The sequence below is a fragment of the Rhinolophus sinicus genome, linkage group LG13 (genome assembly GCF_036562045.2).
Source record: "Rhinolophus sinicus isolate RSC01 linkage group LG13, ASM3656204v1, whole genome shotgun sequence".
Lineage (NCBI taxonomy): Eukaryota > Metazoa > Chordata > Mammalia > Chiroptera > Rhinolophidae > Rhinolophus > Rhinolophus sinicus.
This window is the reverse complement of record NC_133762.1, coordinates 10,351,734-10,371,273: the sequence shown is the minus strand read 5'-3', so window position 1 is coordinate 10,371,273 and position 19,540 is coordinate 10,351,734. Positions and strand designations below refer to the sequence as shown.

The following is a 19,540-nucleotide window of genomic DNA, read 5'->3' as shown; positions in this document are numbered from 1 at the left end:
GCAGGATTGACAGTATTGCATTTCCCTCTGGAACCAGGACCCTCAAATGTTCTCTTAGTCCAGACTATTCCTAGGGTGTACAGGAGCCCCCTGCCCCTTACCCATGGGGGATATGTTCCAAGGCCCCCAGTGGATGCCTGAAACCATGGATGGTACCAAGCCCTGTATCTGCTATGCTTTTCCCATACCTCCCTATGACAAAGTTTAATTTATGAATGAGGGACAGCAAGAGATTAACAATAATTAATAATAAAACAGAACAATTATAATAATATACTGTGATAAAAGTGGTGTGAATGCTCTCTGTCTGTCTGTCTGCCTCTGTCTCTGTCTCTCTCTGTCTCTGTCTCTCTCTCTCTGTCTCTCTCTCTCTCTCTCTCTGTCTCTCTGTCTCTCTGTCTCTGTCTCTCTCTCGATATCTTATTGTCCTGTACCCACCCTTCTAGTGAGGCTGTGAGATGACGAAACACCTACATGATGAGATGAAGGGAGGTGAATGAGGCAGGCAGTGTGACACAGTGTTAGGATACTAGGGACCTTCTGGTGATACGTCACAAGCACTTTCCAGCTTCCCTTTGTCTGAACGGCTAGCATCACTACTCTTGCACTTTGGGGCCACTGGGAAGTAAAATCAGTGTTACTTGAACACAAGCATTGCGATACCAGGACAGTTGATCAGATAACCAAGACGGCTCCTGAGTGATTCACGGTTGGGGAGCACCTCAACGTGGAGATGGGGGATAAGGGATGAGTCACGGCCTGGGCCTCACGAGATTGCAGCACAGCAAAACCCCAGAGAAGGGAGCACTACCGTGTGCACAGAGGTTTGGACTGTTGCACCAAATGCCATGTTCTTCATGGTTCTCTCTACACCCTTTCCCATCCTGGAAGGAAAGTTACGGCCATCCTGCAAAGTCCCTACAGACCATAATTTGAGAATTATTGACAGATGTTTGCAAGTTAAGAATTCAAGGCAGAAAACAGCTACTTCTGCATTTTTAGAAAATATGTAGTGTGTACCTGTCTTTCATTTTGTAAAATTGCGAAAAGTATCTTTGGAGTTAATATATTCCTAGAATATTTTATGAAGTAAGCAATCCATTTGTCCTTTTTTTCCAGTGAGGGCAGGAGGTAAATGGACAAAAATGACAGATCCTCAGATCAAATTATCCCTTCTGGATCAAAATAACATTCCCTCCCCCCATTCAAATATAAGGAAAGTAAAGAAAAAGAAGGAGATTAAATACCCTTTGCTCACCTTTCCCGAGACACATGCAAACATGGCAGCACCAGACCCAGACTGACACTTCTACCCAAAGAGCCAACCCCTCCTCCAAGTCCAAAACTGTTTTTAAAATTTCCCTAAAATGAAATAAAGCCAAAAATACCCCTCCACTGATAACTCAGATCTGTTCCAAACAGCACAAAAGAGCAAAATGATCCAAATTTCAAAAGTATGCAATGGCAAGTTTAAATTCCTATGTCTGGTCCCAGGAAGAGCAGCTGATTTCCACGTAGAAGGAAGGGGTGCCTGGTACAGGCTAAGCCTTCATTGCTAAGGAATGTGACCTTTGCCTGGCAGACATTCACAGGGCGATTCCCCAGCAGGAGTGCTGGAACCCCCTGGCCCTGCTGCACGGAGAAGTCAGAGCTGAAAGAGTATGATTCTCATACGGGGTCCTGTCGCGTCATCACGACTGTCGCCATCATTTCTACAGACACCAGGGACTCAATCACTCAGCTTCCCCAAGGCCACAGAGCGTGCAGAGCTTTGCCCTGATGGGCTTTTCAGATGTCAGCCTTCAGAGACAGAGACAGGGTGTCTGGCTGAGTGTGTGTGGCAGGATCTACTGGGGGGAGGACCATCTGACAGCTACTCTCCCTCTGCCTTACTGGTCCCCCCTGATTTTTCCTGCCCCTCCTCCTCACCCCTACAAAGGCGCCCTGGTCCATTGCCCTTGCTTTGCAGGCCACACTGCTGAGCTCACCTCACAGGCTTTCAGAACATCAGTGCCTAGAAGCCAAACAGGGATCCCCTCCATGGGGAGAGACTGTCACTCTCACATAGGACCCAGCAGGAGCCCCAAGGGCACACATTCTCCAGCATGGAAGGATCCAGAGGACCCGTACGTATTAAACCCTAGCCTGCTGAAGATTGCCCAGACATAAAACCAGGCTCTGCGACGTATCCTTGGTCATCCTTTAAAGACAGCAAATGACCAAAAGCAGAAGAAGGAGGTAGAGAATACTAAGCAACGATGACGCCCACGGCTTCGATGGGTGACACATACCTTCAGTGGTGAGAATGCAAATTTTCCCTTCCCTATAGTACAAGGTGATTGGGGTACACCGATCCTTAAGTACTAACATTTAACGGACTGTGTATCCAGCAGTTCATTTCTAACAGAGGTGCCTCAGCGCTGTTTAGAGCCCTTGCTCTGGTCTGCAATGACCTACCTGGAGGGCCACAGGTGAAGAGACTCTAGAAAAGTCAGGTATACCCCGAGTTAGACTTAACAAACACATATTAGGCACTTATTATGGCCCGAGTTCTGTGTTAAAAGCATCCGAGAGGTGAAGCTCCAGGATGACTGTTGGGAAACTCTAATGTAAGGGTGGCTGTATAACCAAGTGGAGCGACCACGAGCCCTGGCAAACCTCAGCTTGAGTCCTGACTCTGAAACATCTGCTGTGTGGCTGACCTTACGTATGTCTCCTAATTTCTTCCTCAGTTTCTTTTCTCACCCCCAAAATAGGAGTACGATATTTGCTTCCCCCCCCATAGTTATAAAATATTAATATTATACTTTTTATCCTATCAGACTGACAAAAAATTAAAAGATTGATAATGTACAGTGTTAGCAAGGGTTTGGGAACCAGGCAGTTTCATCATTGAGGGCAGGAATACACATTTACCTATTTTCTAAATAGAGTCATCTGGCCGTAATAGGTATCAAATATAAAATGTGCATGACATTGGACTCAACTGATTACTTCTGAGAATTTACCCTAAGGAAATGATCAGAGAAACCCACCAAGAGAATAACAAAAATAGTCACCTGTCTATGGTTTATAATGGAGGACTCTTTAAATTAATTATGGCCCGTCAATCTTATGGGATTGCTATTTTAAAAACTAATAATACAATGTGTATTCTTTGCCATAGGAACATGTTGTTAGTTAACAAACTATACTACAGAATACATTATCTTATGAAAGTTAAAATAGGTATGTATATAGAAATGTATTTAAAGAAATAGATGATATTCCTGAAACTGTCGATTTACAAATACACGGTTAATGGGTCCTCTCCAACTTGCCGACAGTGTTTATCTGCAGGCAGCCTGCCTCAGGGAACGCCTCCTTGTTACACAATTCTAGAGGCGCCCTGTAATTATCCAGACTGGAATGTGAATGGTGCCCCTTGGGGAAATGCAGTGCAGGAGCCTTGAATTTGGGTCCTTTCTAATTTCTTCTTTAAGCTTTTTTTCCCACAGTGGAATTTTCTACACTAATGATGTATCATTTTTTTTACCCCTCTTGGAAACAACAAAACCGTTTTATTTTCTGAAAGCAAACAAGGCACATATACACAGTAATAAGCCCGATGGTAGTCAGTAAATGGACGCTTTGTGCTTCTTTGTCACCAGTTGTCTCTGAGCTCGCAGCCCCACAGCTCTATACTCTGTTCTGTCACCCTGCAGCTAAAACTGCAAGTTACAACACTCAGACTCCCTGGCCAGTTGGCGTCCTGGTAGGCTCTGTCAACAAGATGCACTAAAGCGAGATAGGAAAGCAGGAGAGGAAGGAAAGGACACCTTTTTGGTTTTCCAGTTCCAGCTAACACGACTAGAGCAGCAGCGGGCAAGTGTTTCAAGCCACGTTGGAAGAGGCACAGCCACCAGCATTGCCACATGCTCTCAAAGGTAGCAGCAGCATGCGTCCCCTTGCCCCTCGGGTACCGGCCACTCTACACTCCTTTGCCCTATCCGCTGTGCCCCCTGGCCCACTGAAGCCCCTGCCATGTCAGTTCCCTCCTCAGAGTTCCAAACAGCTACCTGAGTTCAGGTAACTCCATCTCTTCCCTTTGCTTCCCCTTCCTTGTAAGGGGTACCCAGCTGGGCAGTTATTCACCTCTTGGTTGCTCTCACATCTGCTTTTTGAACTGTCAGACTTGTACCACCTGTGGGACCCAAATCTCATCTTTTGAAACATCTGTTATCGTGACTGTATCATGCATCATTTTTATAACTAGGAAACAATAAAGCTATTTTTCTCAAATGTGCCAATTTCACTGAGGACGACTCTTAAAACATTAGCTATTGCGCTTGTGATTCACTGAGCCCTTAGGAATTTCTCTGAATATGGCTGCCACCGATCCCCTCCACCACTCGTGGGCACCGACGCTCTTCCTTGAAATCTCAACAGCGCAGCTGAGATTTAAAGACAGAAAGGCTTATTCTTTACTAAAGAATAAATGGTATGATAGACGATAACTACTCAAAGAAAACTGAAAACTGACTATTGGCGTAGCTGTTCTCATTCTCAATTGGCCACTTCAGGGGCGGTCTCTTCCGGCCTCCTTCACATGGCGGATGCCACACATCCTTGGTGCCCTAGGGGGCACCCTCTGGTTAGACCAGAATTTCTCAATGACGACGCTGCCCCCTTCCCACAGGGACGTCTGCACAGGCAGCAGGTATGCTCGCGCCATGAACGAAAGACCCAGCAGCACAAACCCCAGGTTATTTGTGCGATTGGATGTCGGGTTCCCACCAGTCTGTTGTTTGGGAGCTCAGAGAGCAGCTTCCATTCTGACCCATGCAATTTTTTTAAATATAAAATTACATGCTTAGGAGGGTCAATTTTTTAAAAAATGTCACTGATGTGTGAAATCCAAAAGTCTGAGAAGTGCTATATGTTATTAGATTGAAAAGATTTCAAATCCATTAAAAAGTGAGAGCTGAGGTCACCTCAGAAGGAAGCCCTGAACAGATCAAAACGGGAATGAGGCACAGTCCAGCCCAAAGGCGAAGTGAGCTTAACTCAGAAGCCCTTTGTAATCCCAAATAGTTAACTGAGTAAACATATACTATAGAACAAGAAGTGGAATGGGAGCATTGGACAAAAAAACCAGCTGAGTGCTGTTTACTCAAACGCTGGCTGCAACGGGAACGGATGTATTCTCCAACAGAGAAAGCTAACAGGACAAGGTAGAGTATTGAGGCCCAAGCCAAGCCAGGAATTCAGATTCCATGGAGGACCCAGGATGAACCCCTTCACTCATCCTGGGCCCAAATCGCAAAGAGCTGGCACACCTGTGCCATGGTTCACTCTAGGCATGGAGAACATGAAGGTCAGGTCAACAGGACTAATTTCAGAGACGATCTGCTGGTGGGGCAGGGCTCTTTTTGTATCTCCATCCAAGGTTGGGGAGAGCAGACAGACTAAAATGAATATAAGCTTTGGAGTCAGACACACTGGGTTCAAATCCCAGCTCTGTCACAAGTTAGCCATATAGCCTAGAGCATGGGTGTGCGTGCGTGCGTGCGTGTGTGTGTGTGTGTGTGTGTGCATACTTTGAGTACTTTCATCACCTAGACAATGTCTCATGCCATTTCTGTCTTGAACTAGCTCTGTGATCTTGGAAAACTCATTTTACCTCGTTGGTCACAGTTTCCTTATCATCTGAAGGATTGTGGCTAAATAATATACAGGAACCCTCCCAGCTAGAACATTTCAAGGTTCTTGTATTTTAATACCCTTCAGTCTCTACAGAAAAGTAGTGTAGGATAGACAGAAGTTTTGGTCCTGGCTTGGTATCATCAGCTGTTAAAACTGCATCCAAGACTGCCCCTCTGTATGCTCATTTTCTTATCTAGAAATTGGATAGAAGACGACCCACATTTTAGGGGCCATAGTTACTATTGGGTAGGAAAATATACATAAAAGAACGAGCGTCCTTCTTGTCCCATAAAAGGTGCTGAATAAATTTTTTTTAGGTAAAGTCCGTGCGTGCTCTTATGGAGCACAATAAAGCTTTCACAACCCACAGTGGAGTAAAAGACCATTGGCACTAACTTTAAATGGTTCCAAATAATTAAGATTGTCAAGGTCTTTTTTTTTTAATCTGATTTTTATAGTTTTATTTGCTTCCCCTAGAGCGTTCAGCTATTACTTCTTAATACCTTGGTGTGTTGACTTACCGTATGCCTTTTACTCTTCAGTGCTGTTTCTGTTCCATAACGGCCTGGGGAGAAGGTAATCAAGTGGGCAGAGTTGTATATACAGACTAAGAATTAATATACTCTGATCCTCCTGCGAATAAAATGCTGGGCTCTGTGTTGCTGTTATAAAACTTATGTTGTCACTACAACAACCAAAGCTGAAAACTTGGGACTCATGCTCGATTTCTTCTTCTCCCTCAATTTTGTGCCATGTCTACCTTTTAGGCAGTTCTGGAATCACCCACCTTCTCCCCAATCCCCACTCTTCTCGAGCCACCATTATCACTTCTGCTCTAGCCCAGTTTGTTGACTCCTGTTCAAATTCACCCCATGCTGGAAAAAATTCTGAGTCAAGGGACCGCTGCCTTGTTTCTCCTGGATTACTTAGAACTCAGCCCACTTGAATGCAAACGACCAGGCTAGCAAGATGGTAGGTTGTTTCTTTTGGAAACCATCTATGCATTTCGTTTTCCCACTGCAGATGTGCTGCTAAGAGAGCTTTGACTTGGCGAGACTCACTATATTTTTGCTAGAAAATCCTGGCTTTGTGCCCCTGACCACGATTTTCAGAACCTCCCAGCCATCCTCAGAGGTTCCATTTACCATCACGACAAAAGGAAATGACTCTACTTTCACACATTTTTGCGAATTCCACGGCTGCCCATTATGACTTGTGAAAGAAGGGTACAGTCTAGTAGGTTAAGGGGCCCTTTAAAGTTGTGTGCCGATTGCTGCCTTGCTGGCCAGACCACACACGAGGCAGTTCTGAGAACTTTAAGAAGCCTGACAATTAGAATGAGTCCAGAGAACATCAATGAAGGTCCAACGATCAAAAACAATACCACAGAAGCAATGATTAGGTAAACTGAATCACACTTGGAGAAGACTTCACATGAGGAAGGTAAGGCATGAAAACGGAAGATTAGATCTTATCCATGGGGTACCCCAAGGTAACACTGCCTAAAATGGGTGACGCTCGCAGGGCAAAAAATCAAAACATGGAGAAACACAATGTACCTAACTATGCACCATGGAATGGGCACACCCTGGAGGAGAAGGTTAATCACAGAAAGAGTACACGGAGAAGTTAGAGAAAACCATTCCTCAGGCAGTTTCTAAGGAGAGTTCATGAGCTGAGACTTTTACGCTCTTGCCTTGTGAAATGTTACAGATGCATGGAACCCTCAAGGACCCATGACCTACAACTTTTCCTGTCAGTAGAATATCGTTATGATTTCCTTTTCAGCCAAAATTGTTTGGGTGACCCAAATGATCTCCAGAGTGTCTTGATCCTCTATGATGACAGATACCACATACGTAAAGAGAGTCATTTTAGTCCTAATAAATAATGGTAATGATGATGAATGGCAGTGTCAATGAGAAGAAGCTGGCCTGCCATTAGGGAGTCGAAAGCAACCAGCTGTGAGCTGGAAACGATGTGTGCCCGGGCCAGGAGGACGTTCAGTGACTGAGGCCGCATTAACCTTTCAACCTAAGACCTGCATCCAGCCCCTGATTTGGAGGGGCGAGCATCTGAAGTGGAAGAAAGGACAAAGCTTATCTCTGAGCATGAATAATGCCTGGGGCTTATGGGACCTTTCTCCAGACAGCTCCACAGGGAGAATATCTTCCACTTTCAACAGAAGAGAAAACTGTGTAGGTCAGAGGAAGAGCCAGAATTCCAAACTAGCATGATGACTCTTTAATCCCAGTGCTTTTTACTTTCTCTACCAGCCCCCAGACAATTTCGGGGAAGGAGAAACCTCAGAAAAGAGCCAACTCTCATGAGAAAATGCTTAAATGGTTCACGTCCCCCGAGATCCCTTGCTTAGCTGTTTTCCAGCCACTTCGCAAGCGCGCCAGTAAACTATCTGGCCCCTGCAGCAGGGAGGGGCCATTCCTTGATGCTAGAGCTGTTCTTGGGAGTTAGAGGAGCACATGGCAGGAGCCAGCTGAGTTCTGTTGGACCAGGAGAGAACAGTGCTTTAGGGCTTTGTCCAGCCTAAGATCTAAGAAGCCTAATTGCTGCCAGAGGTTTGATTGATGCTCCCCACTGAAGGACGTGACCTCCTACTCCTCACATGGGCTCAAAGACCAGTCAGCAAGGCAAAGAGGAAGGCCCCTGCTTTCAGCTCACAAAAACACCTCCACCAAAACCAATGGAGTCTGGGAGCTACAAAACCAGGCAACTTGTTCGGAATGCATGAACGCCTTCCGTCTCTTCTTTCTTTCTATTGAAATTTTATTTGTAGTCTATAGCTTTCAGTTGGTTGCATTTTGGCATAGTTTAATAGAGTTTACAATTTGGAATTTATCCTGATCTCTTTATATATTACTTTCCTGCTTTTAATCTTATTAATTTATCAATATTCTTTTCTGTGCTTATCCTTTGAAGCTAGTCTATTCTAAGCTGTTTAACATTTATTTAGGTTTTTTCTTAAAAATTAATTACTATTTTTTCTTTCTTAAAATATTCTTTTCATTATTTAAAGTCATTTTAATGTTATCTCTTTGATACTTTGTTTTCTTGTTTGTATTTCTTTATAAGTCTTATCTCTTCTGATTAACCTTTTTAATGTTGCTCTATTTTCTCAATTTTCTAAACTTGTAGCTTCTTTACTGCTGATATTATAAACTGCAGCTCCTTTTTCATTTTTAGCGTTTGAAATTATTTTTCCCTTCAATTTTTGTTTATCTTGCATTTTGTACAGTTCTACAGTAAAAAGAAGACTCATCTTTACAGAAAGTCTGAAAGAGGTATTCGTAAATGCTAATCCTGCTACCCCAGCCACTGGCCCTGAGACCTTGGGAACCCGCCCTGACAGCCGGGCCTTAGCCCACAAACTCTGATAATGCTGAGCCCTTCCCCTTCCATCAGACCTCATCAGACACTGGAATTCATCCTCCCATTGTACCTTCTGAAGGCAGGTAGAGGCTGGGTGAGAAGAAGTACTACCCCACCCTTCTCTCTTCCAGCCATTTTTCAGTGCTTTCACTTTCAACCATTACTCAGCCATTTTCCAACCACTTCAACTATGCCGTTTAGATAAGGTACCACCCTTTTTGCATCTGTATCCAAAATTCCATAAAAATAGAAATGAGCGTAAAGATTTCTCTATGGCAAACATTAAGAGGCGAATAAAAGCGTTGGTCTTAACTATGAGGAAATCACAGTTGGAGCCCGGATTTTGCCATTAACCCACCCTATGACCTGGACAAATCAGGTGATGCCCCTGGACACCAATTCTCTCCTGTTTCAAAGGAGAGTCTTGAAGTAGATTATTGCTAAGAACCCCTCTGGTATTAATCGCCTATGAACCTATACCTTTCTGCTTAAAAAACTATAAGACTGACATTAATGTGTATGAAAAGTACACTGTTATTTGTACCAGTTAACAAAAGTGAAAGAGAATGTTTTTCCTGCCAGAGTACCAAGGCCTCTCCAGTCGTGCCCGCCGGGCAAAACAACAACGGGTTGCTATGGTAACATAAATGTGGGTCAGGTTGGGCCAGGCGCCCGACGTACTTGCCATTGACGACACCATCTGGGTTTAGCATGGGGATGATTTTGAAAATGAAATTTTCCCTCAAGAGCCTTGCCACAGGGTCGCTGCTGACCAAGAACTCCAGGGTCCCCTTCATCACCCAGCTGGCATTGCTCTCTCCTGGGTGAACGCGGGCGGTGAGCACCTGGTAAGGACGCTGCCCTGTAGAAAAAAAAGACAAAGGACCATTCAACCTAAATGTGCTTTTTGTTTCCATCCAAATCATTTCCCGGGGCCACCTGGAAATGATTTGGAGAAGTACACCGAACTGTCCTGAAGTCAGAATCAGGGTGCTTGCTCCTAACACATATAGGGTACACATTTACCCACTTTCCACCTGCCTCTATGGTCTGCAAGACTCCAGAACGTACCAAGTTAAAGCTGAAGGCTGTTACGAAAAGCGTACGCATGTAGAGGCAGGAAAAGAAGCCATGAAACAGATTGTTAGCAAGGCCACTAAAAAAAAACAGTGACCTCTCCAGAGTCTAACCACAGAACACTGGATGTCACAGATATGACACTGATTCTTGTATTCAGCACGATCAGTGGTGACACGCAGACAAACGACTTAATTTCTCTGAGGCTATTTTATCATCTATAAAGTGGGGGCAATAATACTGATCTCTTGTGGTTGGTATAAAAAACAAAACGATGTAAACAGAAAGCACTGGGCCTATTGCTTGCCATTCTGTACATGTGAGTTCCCTCCCTTGTCAATTCTCAGATCTGTGGGTAGGAATGTCCCCTGCCATTCCTCAGTGGAAATAGGAGTCACGTGCACCGTGTGTCCTGGGAATTGATGACCATAAGACACTGAATCCAATCCTTGAGAGACATCTGACAAAAAGAGTGTAGTACCTAAAAGCTGAATCTTGGGGTTATAATGCTTTCAAATGGATCCAGGAAAACAGTCTCTGCCCAAACACAGGGAGTGATTAATGGAATAGTATTAGTGTTGACTTAATGGGGAATGCATCGGTGAGAGAAAAAGAGTCTGTCTTTCTTCCTTTGTAGATAGAAGACATCTGGAGTATCATAGCGTTGAGGTATATTCTGAGACCATCTCTAGGCTCAGGTGGAAAATATGTTTTGATTGATTAGTGATGTTTGGCCCCCATCCACTTGGGGAAGTGGTGAGGGGATATGGCATCATACCAGCTACTCACCATGTCTGCTCTAACCTCTTGTTTAACTGTGTGTGAGTGTGTGTGTGTGTTTTGTTCTCACTCTCTTTTCCTTTTGTATCCTCATCCGAATCCTTATCACTCCCAAACCCACTCCAATGACAAGAACTAAGTATTTGCCCAGGTATAAAAACCCCAGTCATTTAAGCAGCGTAAAGGTTCAACTAGTCATTTCTTTCCATACCATTCAAATCACTGTGAGTCAAAGATGGCTTTTTCTTCCCTTAAACGGTAGTCTTTTTAAGAAACAATGTCTCTAATCCTGTGCAAAGAAAGACAAAACTGAACAACTCTCAGAGATCTAAAGAACAAGTTATAGAAGATACAAAGAAATACATTTTAAATCAAATTACTAAATTACATTACTATTAAGACAAAAGAAAAAAAAAAAAATCCATCTGTGGATAGCCATTGAGATTGAGGTTTAAGAAGCACAGATCAGTGTATTTTTTTACTGACTATGTTAAAGCAGGTCACTTCAGCCCCTTGTAGCTTATTCATATATTGGGGATAATATTCAGTTATGGGTTTCCTTAAGCAGGTGTCTTAGCATATTTCAGGAACTGCAGGAGACACTGAGTAGAAACAGTTGAATAAATCACAGTTCTTGTTCTGTCAGAGGCTGAAACGTGTGTCCATAATGACAAACATGCAATCACATACAGACGAGTGAGCTAACAGAGGTGTACACAAAGCAGCAAAAGGAGATCTGGCTGAGGGAGGTGAGCACATTTCCAGAGATGTGATGTTATTTGGACTGGGTCTTGCAGAATAAGTATCATCTACCCAGAGAGCGAAGATGAGAAAGGGTCTTCCAAGCAAAGAAAAAGATCTAAGCCAAGAACACAGAGGTGCTTTCAAGAAGTAAAAAAGCAATGAATGGCCGAAGCAACGGACTAAAGATGGTGGCCCATGAAGTCAGAAAAGTAGGCGGAGCCCAACTGGTCGTAAGATCCCTCCTTATGGCATTGTTAGGGACTGGGGTTTTATTCCGTAGATCAGCTTTCAGCCGTGACGTCACCATCTTACTGGTATGCTGTGCTCAATAATGGGGTCTATTGAAGTATTATCAGTTACTCTAATAATAAAAGTGTAAACACATACACACACACACATATACATTATATATACATATAGGAGTCCCCCATTATCGGCAATTTCTCTTTCCACAGTTGAGATACACGTGGTCAAGCAAGGTCCAAACACATTCAATGGAAAATGCCAGAAATAAACAATTCATAAGCTTTCAATCGTGTGCCATTCTGAGTAGGGTGATGAAATCTCATGCCAGCCCACTCCATCCTGCCTGGGACGTGAATCACCCCTTTGCCCAGCATTTTCATACTTTATACACTCCCTGCCTGTTAGTCACTGAGTAGTTGTCTTGGTTATTAGATCGACTGTTATGGTATTGCAGGACTGGTGTTCAAGTCCTCCTGATTTTACTTCCCAGTGGCCCCAACGCACAGGAGTAGTGATGCTAGCCATTCAGACACGCCAAAGAGAGGCCCGAAAGTGCTTCCTTGAAGTGAAAAGGTAAATATAGTACAATAAGACATTTTAAAAGAGAGGGAGAGAGACCACATTCACATAACTTGTATTACAATATGTTATTATAATTGTTCTATGTTATTATTGCTATTCATCTCTTACTGTGTCTAATTTATAAATTAAGCTTTATCATAGTTACGTGATAAAAAACATAGCATATGTAGGGTTCGGTACTCTCCGTGGTTTCAGGCATCCACTGGGGGGCTTGGAACGTATCCTCTATGGAAAAGGGGGAACTGCTGTGTGTGTGGGTGTGTGTGTGTGTGTTTAAAATCACCCCTATAATAATTTTATGTTGAATGACATGCATTTGGGTATGTTTTCTGGCTTGGAGAGAAATGAGTAAAAGAGAGAGTTGTCATGAGAATATGTGGTATGTGTGACCCAGAAAAGAGAACCATTGAGAACCACTACTTTAAGAAATAGAGAGTTTTTCAGCAAAAGAAACACATGCCAAAGATGGTGCTTCAGAAAAATAATTGACCATATGGTACATAGCATTCTTGTTTCATCAGAGACAGTATGGACAACGGGCACAGAGAATAACTTTTAGCGCCATTATTTCCACAGTTCAAGTTTCAGCCTCGCCATTTTCTACCTGAGATGAGTTACACACATTTCTGAAGAAAGTGAGTATTGGATTGGGTGTTCTGCACGTCAGACAAATGATTTGTTAACTGAACTTACTAAACGAGCATATTGTGGGAGAAAAGAGATACACAGTGAGCTGGCTGAGCACAGCTGAAGTTCAAGGAAGGCCAACTTTCCCACGATATGGTTTGCTCCCAATCCCTTTTGACTCTTCCCAAAGCAAGCCGTAGTGGCACTCCCAGAGAGGGAAGATGAGAAAGCTGGCTGACAAATGCAGAGGCTTGATGAATTTGTACCCAATCAGTAGCCGATTTTCACTTCCATAATTCCCTAGGCCTCGCTTTGTGCTTTTTGAACTATGTTCATGTACAGCATATTGAACAACAATACTAAGTGCTCCCAGCCCAGCCAGAAGAAATAAAAACCAGCTTAAGCTCTTGTAAATTTTCAACACAACTGAACACTGTCATTGCCTGGGCCACTCAGCTCCCGTTGGCTAATATTCCCAGTACAACGCAGGACATTAGTCAGTAAGCCACACACTGCCCTGGCATATAGATGGTGACAATATCTTTCCTTTGGAGAGTCAGGTGGATGGTCTGCAATAGTGTAACACACCACAAAACTAACAGGCTGTTCTGAGCAGCCTGAAGAAGCAAGTGAAGAAAACTGTGGGCTCTCGTGAAGATAGAAGCAGCATTTGAGCCATGCCTAGTTGATTTTCCTCTCTTCCTCTCTGGGGCTTAAGACAATTTTACAGTCAGATCGGTGAATTAAATTTATCAGATTATTCAGTGGCAGCAGCGAATGGTACTCCAAAGAACCCCTAACAGACAACAGCCTTGCAACACACATGCTATGTAATGGACAATTTCAGGTTCAATAACTCATCGCTTCTTAGGCTGGGGCACAGACAGTCAGAGATCTCTGTTTGTTCCTCTGTGATTTATAAAACGGGTTCCAGAGGCCACCAAAATTTATGGGGCAATCATGGTTTGGCAATATTCTCATCCTTAAAGTTACCTATTGAATTGGTGTCCGTGTCAATGACATCTGGGAAAAGAGGTTAGAAACACGCGGAGGATTGTATGTGGCCTAAGAGATATCAGGCTCAAGGCCAATGAAAAACTGAGTAAGAACTGAAGACGTGTGTGATGATACACGTGTGTACCCAACTATATAAACATCCATTCATTTACTCATTGTCTCAACAATATATATTAAGCTCCTACTGACACTCTGCGAGGTTCTGGAGCTTCCAAAAGAAATAATGGTTTTTACCCTCAGGGAACTAATAACAGTCTGGCGGGAAAGATAGGCACACAGATAATTATGATCCAATGTCATCAGGAACATTTGTCAAGACATTTTCCAAAGCGCAGTGGAATGCACATTATTTACAAAATAATGTGGGTAACTGGAAATGACTTTGATATGCATCCATAGGAAACTAGTTAAGGAAATGATACATAAACAGAATACTATGCAGTCATTAAAAATGGTACATAGATCTCCTTCTGTTGACAGTAGAAGATATCTGTGACATAATGAGTGAAAAAAAAATAGGCAAGAGAGTTGCAACAGAAGGATTCCATTTGTGTGTAACATTTTGTGTTGCAACATTTACTTAAAGATACCTAAACAGAATAGCACATCTGTGACCCAAGGTCTTCTGGGTAATTTTTACGTCTTCTTTCTCTTAGAATGCTTGCCTCTTCAGAAAATAATAACCATATGTTAATTTTCATAAAGGCAAATATTTCCAAATAGCAGTAAACCACAGAAGAGGGGGAAACAACGAATTTTCAGAGAAGAGGTGACATTTTATCTGGTTCATTCAGTTTGAGTAAGTCTGCCAGACTAAGAATGGAGGCAGGTGACAAAAAAGGCTAAGTGGATGTATTGGCAACATAATGAGACCTTAAGGCTCGTAATTCCTGAGGAAGAGCAGAGTGATTTTCTGTGACTGAAGCACTAACTAGGTGGAAAGTCAGAATGGGCACGAAGCTACAACACCAACTTTTTAGCTGTTTCTTCTGGCTTCTGTAGCCCACTCTAAAGAATCTTGTAAGCTGTGGAAGCACCATGGAAAATCGTTTTGCAAGGGTGTGATCAGCTAGGAGTTCTTGTTGGTGCTGAAGACTCAGAGAGTTCAAGGGTGGGAGAAACAGCCACAAGGGTAGATTGTGGTTTCAAGGTCAAGACAGCGAACTCTCTGGAAGAGAGAAAGAATGACCTAATTGAAGGGGCCAGAGGGGTGAGAAAAAAGACAAGGAGACAGAAATGGAAAAGGAAATGTCAGTGAAAGAGAAAAGAGAAAATTTGGAAAGAGGTGTGGTGGGAAAATTTGCACACATTTTGTGATACACATTATACTAATGTTTGCCACCAAAGGTAGCATATTATGTACATTTTCTGCACCGTAATATTCTTCCATCTCTCTCTCTCTTTAAAATTATCTTTATGGTATAACTTACATAGGATACATTTTTACCAATTATAATTTCACAAGTCAATGAATTTTGACAAATGTATGGAGTACTGTAAAACCACTATGATCATGATATGGAACATTATTATCATTGTAAAATTCCCCTTCATCTCCTTTGCAGGAAAGAAATCCCCTCACCCCACCCGTAGCCTCTGGCACTCACTTATCTGCTTTTTGGCTCGGTAGTGTTGTCTTTTCTGGAATTTCATAATAATTGATTCATACAGCATCTAACATTTCTGTCTGGCTTTTTTCAATTAGCATAATGCTTTTGAGAGTTGCCCACATTGTTATTTGCACTAATAATTCGTTCCTTTTTGCCACTGACTTATATTCCAACGTACCACATGGCAGTGGATAGCCCAAAATTTGTTTATCCCCTCACCTGTTCAAAAACATTTGACTTATTTCCAGCTTAGGGCTACTCTGAATAAAGCTGTTATAATCATCTGTGTATACATTTTTCTTTGGGGTCAATACCTAGGAGAACAATTTCCGTATGTCATGGTAAGGTTAATATTATGGTAGGTTATTATGAGATGCTGCGGAACTGCTTCCAGAAGCATCTGCACCGAGCCACACACCCACCAGCAGGGTCTGAGAGATCCAGTTCCATCCAGTTCACCCACTTGCTGACTAACCCTTAGTATTGTCAGGCATTTGAAATTACAGTCCTTTCCCTGAAAAGTAATGGTATTGAGGACCTTCTGCTGTGCCTTTTACCCATTTCATACCTTCTTAATAAAGTGTTCAAATCTTTGGCTCATTTTTAAAACTGGGTTCAAAGGGTTGTTCATATAGTCTAAACACAATCCTGTGAGAGATATAAATTCTTCTCCAAGTTGTCGGCTTACATGAACTTTGAAGCACCAAAGTTTTTTATTTGATAAAGTCACATGTATCTATTTTTTTCTCTTATGGTTTGGCTAGTTTTTCTTCCCTCTAAGAAATTGTTGCCTAACTCAATGTGACAATGATTTTTTTTTTTCCTGCAATATTTATAATCTAAGTTTTACCTTTAGGTCTTGCAAGTTAATTTTGGAATATGCTACGATGTAAGGGTTGAGATTAATGTTTTTCCTTCTATGATATCCTTCAGGATTTACTACACATTCAATCTTATCTTCCGCAAATAGCAACAGTTTTATTTTCTCCCTCCTAAACTTAAAGCATTTATTTCAACTAAGGGGTGAAATGTTAGTGGCATCTTCTGATCTCTATTGGGTAGAGGCAAAGGTTGCTACCAAACATTCTACAATACACCAGACAGACACCCACAACAAGAAAGTTGTCTGTTCCAAAATGTCAACAGAGGTGAGAATGAAAAATCCTGGCTCCCTGCACTAGCTAGACTCTAAATATTAAATAAAACTGGTGAAAGTGGCAATCCTTCCTTCAGTTGTTTCCAATCTCAGAAGGAAAGCTTTCAATATTTCCCCATTAAGGCTTTTGAAAGTACCCTTTATCAGATTAAGAAAGATTTCTTCTATTACTACTTGGTAAGAGTTTTTTTTTTTTAATCTTAAATTATGTTAGATTATTTCAAGTGACTTTTCAGCATCTATGGAAATAAATACATGATTTTCTCCTTTATTCTGTTAATGTGGAGAATTACATGAATTTGTTTCTTCCTTTTCTAGAAAACTTTGAATACACACAAATGTATTTTTCACCCACCTACAACAATTATCATTTCACAGTCATTTTTGTTTCATTTATACTCCCACACACTCTCTACCTCTCACAAAATTATTTTGAAACAAATCTCAGGCATCGTTTTATTCAACACTGACTGATTTAAAAAAAAAAAAAATTTATCAACTTTACATTCCTGGAATCAAATTAATTTGAGTACAATATGTAATCTTTTTATATAATTCTGGATTCAGTTATTTAGGATTTAGAGAGATTGGCCCGTAATTTTTCTTTCTTGTAATGTTTTCGTCAGACTTAGGTATAAGGTTATGATACCATTTTTTCCCCCACTGTGGAAGATTTTTGAAGATTGGAAATATTTCTTCCTTAAATTCATAGTAAAATTTTCTCATGAAGCCATCTGAGCCTATAATTTTCTTTCATAGAAGATTTTAAACCCAACTTATCACAAATCTAAATTATTTGAACACATATTAAAATTACGTAATAAAAAATCCAACTATTCAGATTTTCTATTTCTTCTCTTGTCAGTTTGGTAATTGAACGTTTCTATAATTGTGCATTTAAATCTACGTTTTAAAATTTATTGGCATAAAGTTGTTTACGTTTTAAAATTAAATTACGTTTTAAAATTATTGGCATATTTAAGAAGCTCTGGTGATAGTGCCTTATTTTTATTTCTGGCAGACAATGTTTTTTTTTGTTTTGTTTTTTCCTTAATCAGTCTCAAGAAAAGCATGTCATCTTCAGTCTTTTCCAGAAACTCTCTATCTTTCTCATTGTTTTCTCTTTCATTAATTTCTGCTGCTAATTTTTATCTTTCTTGCCATTTTCTTTGGTTTTACTGTTTTTGTTCTTTTACAAAGAACTTGAGATGGTATTTAGAGCACTGGCTCAGCGTGTGATGGAATTTCATAAATGTTACCCACAGCTTAAAAGAGTGTTATTGAGTTCAGTGTTCCACGTACACCAATTAGATCAGGTTTGTTACCCATGTTGGTCAAATTTTCTATATTCTTACTTGATACTATGTCTCCGTGTTCTGTGAGTTACTGAAAGGGGTATGTTAAAAGTCCCCACAGGTGATTTTGGATGTATCTATTTCTCCTTATAATGTTGTCAGTTCTTTATTTTAAAGCTATGTTATTAACTGAATACAGATTTAGAGTGTTATATTGTTCTAACTGGACTCTTTATTGTTATAAGGTATCTCTATTTCTATTAAAGTATTTTCTCTTATCAGCTCCTTTGTCTGTATTAATATAACTATGCTGGATTTCTTTTGGATAGTATTTGCAATATATATCTTTTTGCATCCCTTTACTTTCAATCTTTCTATAATTTTTCAGTAGGTATTATCTCTGGGAAGCACCATAAAATTGGATATTGTATTTTATTCAGTCTGACATTCTTTTCTTTTAATTGGAGCACTTTGTCAATTTACGTTTGATGCAACTAATGACATATGCAGGTTTAATGTTACCATTGTATTATTTGCTCTCTATTCATCTTCACTATTGCATAAACTATTTTCTTTCTTATCTTCTCTTCGATTGGGTTTTTTTTCATCATTGTTCCTTATTTTCTCCTCTATTAACTTGGTACTTATATGCTCTTTATACTTCTTTCATTCATTCCCTTAGAGATTACAATATGTACCATTGATTTAACATAGTATAATAGAATCTACCATATTTTAATTCCGACTATTAATCTTAAAAGTCAGGATAAAATTTATATTTATTGTGATAAATTCAATGTTAATTTAGATTCAATCATACATTTACCCTTTTAATTACTCTTCACTCCTTACTGCATCTAGAAGCTTCCATCAAGTTTTCTTTTCTGCTGCCTAAAAAAAATCACCTTTCAGTATTTCTTCTAGTAAAGATCTGCTGGGAGTGAACTCTCCCCCTCCCTTTTTTTTTTTTTTTTTTTTTTGTCTGAAAGTGAATTCATCTTATCTGCAGTTTTGAAAAATATTTTTGCTGAGTTAGAATTACATCAACCTTCCCACTTGTATCCCCTTAGAAACTTGTCTCCTTGTTTTGCAGAAATAGGATAATGTGCTTTTGTTTTCTATACACATGTTCTTTTTTCATGGTTTCCATAGAAAGGAGGTTGTTTTCTTTGGAATCCATGTTCTGGAACTTTCTTATACTTTTTTTTTTTTAACTTTTCTGTTGGTTACGTTGAAATTTCCAGGTAGACAATCCTAAAATCTGCAGATCATGAAGCATTTTTTTCTCTCTAAACATCCTACCACTTATTCCTGATACATTTCGGATTTCTTGG

General features: G+C 40.9%; 1 protein-coding gene across 1 annotated transcript in view; it reads right to left on the bottom strand.

The window, feature by feature from the left end:
- The window catches only part of AGBL1 (AGBL carboxypeptidase 1), a 583,728-nt gene that overhangs the window by 345,104 nt on the left and 219,084 nt on the right, over positions 1-19,540 (bottom strand). Inside the window, exon 18 of the mRNA XM_019726713.2 lies at positions 9,754-9,934. Coding sequence (XP_019582272.2) covers positions 9,754-9,934 — 181 coding nt within the window. The remainder of the gene's footprint in view (positions 1-9,753; positions 9,935-19,540) is intronic.